At 36.5% G+C, this 12,468-nt stretch overlaps 1 protein-coding gene across 2 annotated transcripts in view; it reads left to right on the forward strand.

The window, feature by feature from the left end:
- Window positions 1-11,685, forward strand: part of DYNC1I1 (dynein cytoplasmic 1 intermediate chain 1) — a 389,139-nt gene extending 377,454 nt beyond the window's left edge. Inside the window, exon 17 of one of the 2 annotated variants that reach the window (XM_055420462.2) lies at window positions 10,261-11,685. In XM_055420462.2, coding sequence (XP_055276437.2) covers window positions 10,261-10,371 — 111 coding nt within the window. In that variant the 3' untranslated portion in view covers window positions 10,372-11,685. The remainder of the gene's footprint in view (window positions 1-10,260) is intronic. The other variant, XM_055420463.2, reaches the window with a different exon arrangement.
- Window positions 11,686-12,468: the final 783 nt, after the last annotated feature.

Here is a 12,468-nt window from a genome sequence, read left to right on the forward strand (position 1 = left end):
CCATTGTCGTCTATTTGAACGGGATAACCTGGCCTAGAACAGTGCCTGGCACATACAGGCACTCAATAAACAGGTGAATGAATGTTTCACAGGTGAAAGCTGAAGGTTAAGAAAAAGCTTACTTGTGTGAAGTGTTCAGACGGCACCGTCCAGCTTGTCTATAGATTGATGGCCAGGAAAAAATAACTATATTTGCATGGGAAAAGGTATGCAGAACATAAACTTAGAAAAGAGTGCTTGTTCTTCCTCTCCAGTCTCGAGTCCAGTTACTCTTCTCTCCTTTGCTTTTAAAAGTGAGCAGTGGGTCACTCGTCATAATGAAAGCCTAACAGTTGACTCAAATAGTTGTTAAACCACTGGAAAAACGCTTCTTTTTCATTATGCTTTTTTTGGACACTATAGATATGGTAAATCATGAACTACATTATACAAATACCTCTTTTATGCCCAAACATTCAGTAGGAGGGAATGACATTTCTTTTATTACCTTGGTAAATGTTTTTAAGGTGTTTAGCAATAAGCCTTCTTTTTTGTCAAAACTGCTTAGATGCAGTGGTTGCTAGGAATTTACTAGAAAAACGATAGTTAATAATATCAGAAAGAGAAAGGATATATGTTTAGTCAGCTAGTATGACAGATCAGTTTGAGTAGTGTATGCGCTTTCATTTCCCCGTCATCTTGTTCTTTTGTGTTATGGAAAAATAGTGGTAATGAAGTTTAAAAAGTTTATTTTCCATTATTGCCCATCAAATGTCTTTAGCATTTTTTCCCATCTTTTGAACAGAGAAATAGATGGTGTAAAATAATAGAAAAATAATGCTTAAGACATTTCTAAAGAAGAGGGTGACAAGATTTTAATACTGATGTTAGCAAGGTCATCTTTAAGCCTTAGTGAATTAACTCTTTTTCAGCTGTGTGATTTTTTTTTTCCCCCCTCAGGTAAAAACTTTAGAATTTAGTCACGCATCCCATGATGCTAAATTTTAACATGAAGAGTATTTCTAAATGTTCATTTTTTTAAAGACCAGTGTTTAGAATAGTGTTTAAAATGATTTCCTTTGACATTTGCTGGCTTATTGAAATTGATATAGTCCCATATTTGTTACTGTTTACTTTGGACTTTTATGTCCTACCTTTATATCTTTCCTTAATTGGGTGGTAATGGATTTTTTAAAAGTATTGTTCTAACAAACATGCTATAAAAGGCATTTAAAGATTCTAGGAGGAGAACTGTAGCAGAAAGGTCTCATGCTTCATGGGTGACTGAGGGTTCCCTTAGATGGGATTTTTACATAAAAGAAATTCTTTCTTAATAAAAAAAATAGATATCATCGGATGCCCATGGGTTAGCATGCTGCTAAATTTCACAGAAATTCTGATCTACTGACTGGTAATAGCAGATGCTACAGAATGGAGACTAATATAACTTCTACTTTCTGGACTTCTCTAAAACTGCTGTGGATACTTAGTTACCCCCCAGTATGCACTCCAGTATATTTTTGTGCTCTGTACACTGCATTCTGGCTTGGAATTTTGGTTCGTGGTTTCATCCATTGTTACCAGTGATGGTAGACTCTCCAGAGAGTTAAATACAGTGGAGCTTGGTCGTTCCATTCCGATGGCTGTTTCATTGCTTATTACCTCCCACTTTGCTTCCATCTGTGTGTGTGGCAAAGGGAATTGTCCTAAAAAGTATAGGCTTCCTCTGAACACAAATGTGTGTTTGTACACCAGTAAGTCCGCAGTCTCCTGAATTGGGGTTACATTAATAATCGTACTTTTAAAAAAGCTTTTAGAGCTTAGGAGGGTTTAGCAGTTCTATAGAAATCCATGTGCATCTCCACAGTTTCTGTAAATGCATTAACAAACAAACCAAAAAATCAACACTTAATAAAGTGAAAATGTAATTTGTAAGATATCATTTTTAAAGAAAACTTTCACTTTTATGTTAATACAGGAGCTGAATTGTCATGTATCTTTGGAATCCATGGTTAACATAATCAGGCTTTTTAAAAAAAAAAAATCACTCCATTTAATTGAAAGATTACAAAGATGCTGATGAACCACATACTCATGGAATATTCATCCTGAAACCTGGAGTCCTATTCATTTTGTTTGGTTTCTCAGATACATTAAGCATCATAAACTGAAATCACAGAACACTTTTGTCTTAATTATCCAAGCTTTTTTTTTTTTTTTTTAAAGTAACCTACTTTTATACTAAGCAAGGCCTGAGGTATATTTTTACCATAAAAAATACAGCATTGGGCTGGTAGGAGTTACTGCAGATAATGTAGCTATTTAAAATCAGCTGCTAGGTACTATAAACCCTTTAAAATTACTAACAAATGAGGGAGGCTTGACTGAGGACTGTTCAGAATGGTTAGCCATGTGCTTATAAAAAGGGACACATGAATGATATTTGTGTGTTTAACCCTGGTTATAAAAAGTCATTTGATTTTTATAACAGCATGTTCAGTGGTTACAAGGCCTTACGACTTGAGCTAAAAATGTAGAATCCCACTATAGAAAGTGCCATAAAAAGGAAATAGCTCGATAAAACTGTATTGGTCATATGTGAAAAAGATGCATGTGTGTCTATGTATATGTTTACAAGGAATAATTATACTTTAAATTTAATTTTTTAAATTAACAAAGCATCCTCTGATAGGATTTTTCTTATGATCTGAAAGAACACTTTTCCCACACCCAGTTCATGAACCTTAGCTATTATTAAATGTGTGACTATCTAGGAAGTGATTTGTGTGGGCTTTTAAGAAAGCAAATGTGATAAAATTTAAGGTGTACTTCTAAAAATACGCAGCTCTATATAGGTGAATGGAAGGACATGGAAGAAGAAAAAAGGAAGCAACAGCAATTGGAGGAGAGGGAATTAACATTAAGAAAGAAAAATATAGGGAAAACAACCTTTAGTCATGGTTTGTAATGTCCAGATGCTGAGCTTAAACTCTTTATATTTGGGGGGAGGTCTTATTTAATATTCACAGTGGCCCTGGGAGTTAGTGGCCAGAATTACTTTCTCACAAATGAGGAAGGAAAGATCTGAGATGCTAGAGACATAAATTTCCTAAGGACACACAGGAAATTATTGGTAGAGCTGTGAAAGAAATCATATCTGGATGATGTCTGAGGTTGAGAAAAGTCCTTCCTGGCTCCATTCTCAAAATCGAGGTATGCAATCTGTGGCACAGTGGTTATCCTAGTGAGTTACCTGGGGGTGAGGCAGGGCAGGATCTGGGGGGGCCCATTCCAGTGTGGGAAGAGGGCAGACCTGTGACACAGCCTCAGAACTGGAGGGGAAGCATGAACATGATGGATTTTCATGAGTTTGCCCCACAAATTTTGCTTTTTATTTCTGACCTGTGCATCTTTCAGGAATCTTAGAAGGTTAAATATAATATTTAGACTCTTAGCAGGTAACTGAGAACACATGACCTGCCTACCCTTCTGCCATGGCACGCTGGCATTTATTCCCTGAAGTGGGCTCCCGAATGCCCACACTGACCTGGGGCAAGTTACATGGTCTGGAGCAAATCATTGAGCTCCCTGTCCTTCCACTTCCTACCTGTTAGAGGCCTGTTCCTTAAAGTCCTCACATAGCAGACATTAGAAATAATTCTTAAGGAAAACAGAACCACAAAAATAATACAGAATTTATATGTATGCCACTCAATGTATTAATGTATCATTTTTAGGAATATGTTCAAGCTGAGTGTTCCAAGAAAAAGAATGCATGACTATGCTGTGTTGAGCTCATGGTTCATTAGATTACCTTTCTCATCCTCTCCACATCTCTGCTGATACATGGGTCAGATGGCATTATCTCCATTACAGTTGAGGCAATGAGAGGTTAGGTGACCATGGCCAGTAAGCAAGCTGAGAGCAGGACATAAGCTTCCTGTGCAAATCTAAGGTTTGTGTTACCTCCTCTGTAAGGCCAAATTGCTACCTCAGAAACTACCTTTGGCCTTAGTTCCCTCAGCTGTAAATATATGGTCATATCCTATAAAAGGCATTTACTCTTAGAGCTAAGATTTTGTTATTTCAGGAATCAGAGCCCTGAGTGCTTTTGGCATAAAAATGCTTTATACATTTAGCAAAATGTTAGCAAACAGTCATACAGTTGTTGGGGGGGGGTGGACTAGATATTGGTGAACCCTGAATATGAAGCAGTAGGAAAATCTAAGTCCTCTCTCACCTCGGTTGTGGACTTTGGCGGATGAATCTGAAGGCAGAAAATGTTTCCAGATCCACTTTGATTCAGTACAATACTGCTCAATTTTTACAACCTCTTTTTTTATGGTATCCCTTTGATATAACTAGGCTATTTCCTTCCCAGTTCTCATGTTTAATTGAAATTACTCATCAACAATAGAAACTTATGAATATTTTTCCTATAAGAAATGTCAATTGTTTGAAAATTACTCTAAACTACTGTTTTCGGGGGGGGGCGGGTTGCAATCTATAGTGATGGTCTAGATTTGGCCTCTAACGCCTTGATAGAACCTTGAAGAAATGCTGAAACCATGTCATTAACATGCCATTTGCTTCCCCACTGTTTGCGTGACACACAGCACATCCCAGCGAATGTTGCAGTTGTCACTGTAAGAAGGTAAATTTTCAAGTACTTTCTGAATGTCAGCGAAGTTTAAAAAAAAAAAAAAAAAACTATGCCAGTATTCCCACATTTTGACCAAAGAAAACATGGTAATTAATATACATTGTCTTCATATGCCAGAATGATTAGCCATTATATCTTCAGTCCTACCCTAGTGTCTGGCGTATCGTTGGTACTCAGTCCATGTTGAAATCATTAAAAAGGCGTATATATGCTAGTGAAAAGGGCATGGCAGCAGTCTTTTCCTTTGACTAAGAAACATGACAAAGATTTTTCACTTACTTAATGATTAAGGCATTACTGGATTAAAAGTCTCCTAGAGAAAGTTTAAAATGCATTTGCACTCATGAGAAGAGTTAGGAGCTGCCAAGGGTAAGAAGGACACAATTCTGTCCCAACAGACGCTTTTTAAAATGAAAAGAATGGTGGTCTTGTTTGTTAGGACACCTGTTCGGTCTTACCTACAAGTATTCAAATGTCAGAAATTATTAACTTTGGGTGTGAGTACAACCTGCAAATACACTTTCACACATTCAAGCAAAGATTATACTTAAAGTGCTTCCTGAGAGTGATATTTAATTCTAAAAATGGGACAGTATGCAGCTCACCTTCTAAATCTAACATTACGATGATCTTGTTTTTATTGTCAGCTAGATGAAAAAGTGTAATAGAATGAGGTAGATAAATTTAAGTTTCTAGAAGCAATTTTGTTTTCATCCTGTGCTAATCAAGCATTTGTGTGTGAACCAAAGCAAACTAACATTTCTAGTGAGGAAAATGTTTGGCAAAACAATGAAAAGAAAGAAAACTTCTAATATTTTCCCAACCTAAGTGAAACTTTCACAGATAAAAAAGACAGTGAGCTATGTTAGAATATGGTGAAACATTTTATGAGGGTGAATATGCATTTTTAAGGACTGTTATTTCCACCACTATGGAAAAAAGTCAAATGTAAGTTCTATGGTAGGGTATAATTTTATCAAAAACTTTTAAATTTGCTAAAACTCATTTTAAAATTAATAAACAGAAATTGTTACATTTCTATATACTGAAATATTGGAAGAAGAAAGTAAAAAAATCACATTTAAAATCACATCAAAAGTACCTACCAAGAATTTCCTGGCAGTCCAGTGGTTATGACTGCAGTTTCACAATTCCAGGTTGTTGAACTAAGATTCTACAAGCTGTGTAGTGCAGCACCCCCCAAAAACAAATTATATATAAATAAAACATATTTATATATAAAATACCTAGGCATAAACTTAACAAAGGAGGTGAAAGATCTATATACTGAAACCTATAAAATATTGATAAAGGAAACTGAAGATGATTCAAAGAAATGGAAAGATATCCTATGCCCTTGGGTTAGAAGATTTAATATTGTTAAAATGGTCATACTACCCAAAGCGAGCTACAGATTTAATACAGTCCTTATCAAAATACCCATGACATTTTTCACAGAACTAGAACAGATAATTCTAAAATTTATATGGGAATCACAAAAGACCTAGAATTGTCAAAGCAAAACTGAGGAAAAAACAAAGCGGGAGACATACCTCCCAGACTTTAGGCTGTACTGGAGAAGGCAGTGGCACCCCACTCCAGTACTCTTGCCTGGGAAATCCCATGGACGGAGGAGCCTGGTGGGCTACAGTCCATGGGGTCGTGAGGAGTTGGACACGACTGAGCGACTTCACTTTCACGCACTGGAGAAGGAAATGGCACCCACTCCAGTATTCTTGCCTGGAGAACCCCAGGGACGGGGGAGCCCGGTGAGCTGCCGTCTATGGGGTCACACAGAGTCGGACACGACTGATGTGACTTAGCAGCAGCAGCAAAGCTTTAGTAATCAAAACAGCACAAACATAGACATAGATCATTGGACCAGAAGAGCAAGTCTAGAAATAAACCCACACATCTACTGTCAATCTATAACAAAGGCAGTAAGAATAATCAATGGAGAAAAGACAGTCTCTTCAACAAGTAGCATTAGGAAAGCTGGACAGCCTGTACATCAATGAAGTAAGAATATTCCCTCATACCAAATAAATAAATTCAAAATAGTTTAAAGAATTAAATATATGACACCATAAAACTCCTAGAAGAGAACATAGGCAAAACATTTTTTGACACAAATCACAGTAATATTTTCTTAGATCAGTCCCCCAAGGCAGTAGAAATAAAAACAAAAATAAACAAATGGGACCTAATCAGACTTAAACTTCTGCACAGCAAGGAATGGGAGAAAATATTTACAAATGCTGTGACTGAGAGAGGTGTAATAGCCAAAATATACAAACAGCTTATATAACTTAGTATCCAAAAAATAAAAAATAAAAAAATGGGATTTTTCTCCAAAGAAGACAGACAGATGACCATATAGGCGCATTGAAAAAGTGCTCAACATCATTAATTATTAGAGAAATGCAAATCAAACCACAAATAGATGTTATTATCTCAATGATCAGAATGGGCATCAAAGACTAAAAAAAAAAAGCTGAAGAGGGTGTGGAGAAGTTTGTGGGAATGTAAATTGGTATGGAAACTATGGAAAACTAAAAACAGTTACCATATGATCTAGCAGTCTCATTCCTGGGTATATATCTGGATAAGACAAAACTCTAACTGAAAAAGATACATGCACCGCAGTGTTCATAGCAGCACTGTTTACACAAGCCAAGACAAGGAAGCAGTGTAAATGTCCACTGACAAATGAATGGACAAAGAAAAAAATGGTATAGATACAAGTGATGTCGCTCAGTCGTGACTGACTCTCTGCGAAGTCCATGGAATTCTCTAGGCCAGAATATAACTTAGTTATAAAATAGAATGAAATAATGCCATTTGTAGCAACATGATGGACCTAGAGGTTATTATGCTAAGTGAAGTAAGCCAGACAAATATAATTGGGAATCTAAAAAATGATAGAAATAAATGTATATACAAAATGGAAACAGACTCAGACATAGAAAACAAAGTTACCAAAAGGGAAGATAAGGGGGAAGAGGGATATATTAGAAGTATGGAGTTCACAGATAGAAATTACCATATACAAAAATAATTAAGCAACAAAAATTTATGGATTAACACGGACAACTATATTCTATACTTTGTAGTAATGGAAAATGGAAAAAAGTCTGAAAAAAAATAATCGCTTGCTGTACAACTAAAACTAGCACAATTTTTAACTATTCCTCAACAAAAAAAAAAAAACCTCAAAAATTTTGGTGAAACCTACTTATATAAATTAATGCTTTATTATTAGAAATATTAGAATTACTAGTTTGATTTCTTTAACAAATAAAGGAAAAGGACCTCTGAAAAACTCATTTTTAAGAAATTACATGTGCAACTTCAATGTCATAAATGATACTCAGTTCTGTCCCATATTGTATCTGGTTGCAAAGTCAACCCTTCATGTTTCCTAGTGTTTATTAGAGTTGTTTCTTAACAGTCTTGCCATGACCACCACGTGAAACTATGTAAACACATGGACCTGGTTTTTTTTTAGGGTATATTTTCTATACATTGCTATCAATAAAATATTACATGTAGCATCATACAGTACCTTAAATTTCTGCCATTTTAACTAATAATAAATGTAGTTTTATGTTTGGGAGTCAAACCTGTAGACTGTATCACTTTTATTAGTGAGACCTGCTTTCTTCCAGTATATAATGTTATATGAAGTTACGAGGTGTTTCAGATTTAGCTTGATTCTCACCTTCTGTGAGACAAATTTGTAAGTATGTTACCATGACCGGCTTTTGTCTCTTCCTGAGCTTTTTGTTTTGTGGTCCACTGGGGTGGAGGGTGCTTGGTCAGGAGTTGGAGAAGAGACAGAGTAGACCTATGCTTTCATGTAAATATGGTGTAACCCGTTTCCACTCATGCTTTTTGCTAGCTCTTTCATATAATTTACTTTGAGGACTTCATTTCCCCAGTGCAGTATTTTCTAAAATTGAAGAGAAAAATGAAGAACAGTGGAACACAGGAAAAGAACTCAAAGTGGAGAAAATGAGCTGAGCAAAGAGGTAATAGTGCCATTCTAGACTGTGAACTTGTGTCACTGTCTGACTGGGAATGTGGATTCATTTCAGCAACTAGTAAGTATTTCACCATTCAGAACTCACTCATATGACTAAGTCAGACTTCTTGTTAGTATTGCGTTTTTCAAAATAACAAATAAGAAAGTAAGAAGTACCCCAAAAAAAGTATTTTAAGAAAACAAACACTACTTACTTCCTGCACCTGTATATCATTTGCAGAATTATATCCTTGAAACCACCTGAGGAGCAGAACACACACTGAAGGATGTACTTTGTAGGGTGATGATACGACTCTTTAATAAGTTGTCTTGGATAGATCGTATCTGAGAATACCAGCCCCTGTAATAAAAATGTAAAGTTCTAAAAGTTTGGCTTTATACAGTAAGACATTTTTCAGCTGTAAAAGCGATCTCAGAGTTCAGATTTACTTGCTTATGTTGGAAAATGTACACTGATTGGGATGAATGTGTTGTTGATGTTTGTGAAATATGTGGATGGCACGTGTGGCACCAGCATCTGTAGGCGGATTACATCTTGTAGGGCAATCCTCTGAGTAAATGGTTCTACAGTCGAAATAAATTTTATTCTATATGAAAATCATTTGGACTTCTACTTGATCCTGCTTCTCATCTTCAAATAACTCTGTTTTATTCCAAACACTTGCATGGTACCTTTAAACAGTTCATCTTTGGATGCCATGTAGAGAAATCATTACCCTTCAACTCAGCTCACAAAAATTCATGCATGCAATTTGTGTCAGATGGGATTAATTTTTCTCCTTACTCAATTGTGTGCAGGAGAAGATATATAGAGGATTATAAATCCCTCTTTTTGGTGAGTTAGTATAGAATACTGGCTAAGTATATAAATACCAGATGACATTGGCGCAGATACTGGCAAGCTGGGCAACCTTGGCAAGATGAGTTGATCTTTTGGTGCCTCAATTCCTTCTTCTGCAACATGGAAACACTCTGATGATGCAACATAGGATTGCTGTGAGGAAAGAGGAGAATGCATGTCAAGTGCTTAGAGCAGAACTTTTGGTAAATATTACTATTATTATTATTCATCGGCATCATCATATAGGATCTTCCTAGAAAAGCCAGAGCATCTTATTACAGTAGTAAGGTTTCTTTGTATGTATAAGCTATACTTTTGTCATATATACTGGCATGTTAGCAACATCTTTTTAAAAAGGATCAATAGCATTGACTTAGACAATACCACCATCATTTCAAAGTCCTAATAATACAGTTTTTATTTGTCATGTTGGCTGTGATTCTGGTCATCTTACTGCAAGTGCTTTAATGTGGCTACTGTATTAACTGTAGTTTACAGAAGTTTTTTAATGTTTTATAAATCGCACACATGATTGTGCATCTGAGAGTGACCGTATTCTTTTAAAGTATCAGTTTAAGAGCAGCATTTCAGAGATCTGATTCAAGGAAGAATATCTGGTTTCCTTTGCATTCCACGGGAATCATCTGTTTCAAGAGGAGCGGTCATGCAAGCTTCAAGGCTTTCGGTGTGAAAGATAGCTTGTTGACCATTTTCCATTCATTTGCTTTGCAGCTTGCAGTTCCCCACAATGACGAGTGGACCCGATTTGCCAGGACCCTCGTGGAGATCCGTGCTAACAGAGCTGACAGCGAGGAGGAGGGCACCGTCGAGTTATCTGCCTAGTGGACGTGAGCCGTCCCCAACGAGGGCCCTCTCAAGCTCAGCATCTGCAGTCAAGTCAGCTTGTATTCATGTTCATTCAGCATCAGTACCGCCGTGGCCTTCTGAGTGCCATGTTGTGCCCGCTTTGCTCCAAGTATTCCAAATGCAGCCCACCATACTGTCACTGACCTGAAATTCACCACAGTATTTCTGTCTCAAAAATGGGGGTGGGGGGAGTGGGAGCCTTTCTGGGTTGAGTTGTTGCCTTTTAACTACTTAGTAGCTGTATTTAATAGCTGGAAACCTCTGGTTAAATCTGTGCTTACACACACTGCTGGCATAGTCCTATTAAATCCATATGAAGCCAGATATGATTAGGTACAGATGTGGTGTGCTTCATGCTATGGTACAGGGCCAAAGACTTGAGATGTGGTGTTTTACACGGTGACTCACATTATGAATGGATTTACTAGAAGAACATTGCTGCTCCTTATTTATTGTGGTGTGCTGCATGGAACATATTTATTTGAAAACATTAAAATAAACGATCCTAGAGCATGTGCCTAATGAGAGGACTGCATTGTCTCTCTGTTGCTGTTGAGGTTACGTTAAGTTCTAAATAACAATTACAGTATGCCGGTTCCACTGAGGACAAGAAATCTTTAGAGGTTTGTTGGCAGTGAATGGAATGAATTTTAATGCCTATTATTTCTAGGAACTGTAACAATATTTCAAATACAGCTGATCATTGATACTTGTCATTCAAGCTAACCCACTCTGACAAAAGTCAGAGTTCCTAAATATGACACCAGTATTGACAATAAAACGTTCCAAACCAGGTCTGCACTAGTGTGGATAAACCCTTTGCTTAAGAAAAGCCTGATTAAAATTCTACTGTGGCCAGGGGGTAAGAGAGATACATGAGAGCCATGTTGAAGATTGATAATGAATTTGCAGGCAACCAACCTGGCTGGACTTAAATCAAGACTCTGGTTTTATTTTTATGAAGGAACATGTGTGGTGTTTCTGGAAAGCTCTTTCTTGTCTCCTTCTCCAGAACCACTCTTTACCCAAAGAATATCTTAAGCATTGGAGTAAGAACAGGAGGCCTGGCGTGCTGTGATTCATGGGGTCTCAAAGAGTTGGACACAACTGAGCGACTGAACTGAACTGAACTGAAGAACAGGTTAAGATGAACCTATACCAAATGCTCCACATTTCATTGTTTTTTAATTTATACTGGAAAATTATGTTTACTACTATTGGACTAGGAAACATGTCTATAAACAACTTTATGGGATTTCTTTTTTCAAAAAGTCATTTCATGCTTAAGAGAGAATTAAAATAAATAGTGGTTGAGTCATGAAAATTATTTGAAGAGAGGCTTTTGGTGTTTTAGGAAGAGAATTTCCATGGTGCTTTGTTGGTAGGGATTCCTTGAACTGTGAGATTTCTTGTACTTTTGAAATAATTGCTTTTTCTCTAAGTGTCATATGGTAGGTAGATCAATATTAAAATTCTCTATAAATATATATTAAGTTTTTAAAGATAAAATGAATGTCTAAAATAGGTTTAAAAACAGTCCACAGTCCAATGAGACAAAAGACCTATACTCTGAAAACTGTAGGATCCTGATGGAAGAAACTGAAGACACAAACAGATGGAAAGATATACTGATATCATGTTTCTGGATTGGAAGAATCAATATTGACCATAGTGGTTCTTTCAATCAATCAAAATGATTATACTACCCAAGGCAGTCTACAGATTTAATGCAATCCCTATCAAATTACCAATGGCATTTTTCATAGAACTAGAACAAAAAATTTTAAAATTTGTATGCAAACACAAAAGACCCCAAATAGCCAAAAGAATCTCGATAAAGAAAAACATAACTGGAGAGATCAGACTCCCTGACTTCACACTATACTACAAAGCTACATCCATCCAAACAGTATGGTACAGGCACAAAAACAGAAATACAGATCAATGCAACAGCGTAGAAAGCCCAGAGATAAACTCATGCGTTTCTGATCAATTAATCTATGACAAAGGAGGCAAGAATATACAATAGAGAAAAGACAGTCTCATCAATAAACAGTGTTGGAAAAGCTGGAC

The sequence above is a fragment of the Moschus berezovskii genome, chromosome 3 (genome assembly GCF_049115385.1).
Source record: "Moschus berezovskii isolate FMDL1 chromosome 3, NW_MosBer_1.0, whole genome shotgun sequence".
NCBI lineage: Eukaryota > Metazoa > Chordata > Mammalia > Artiodactyla > Moschidae > Moschus > Moschus berezovskii.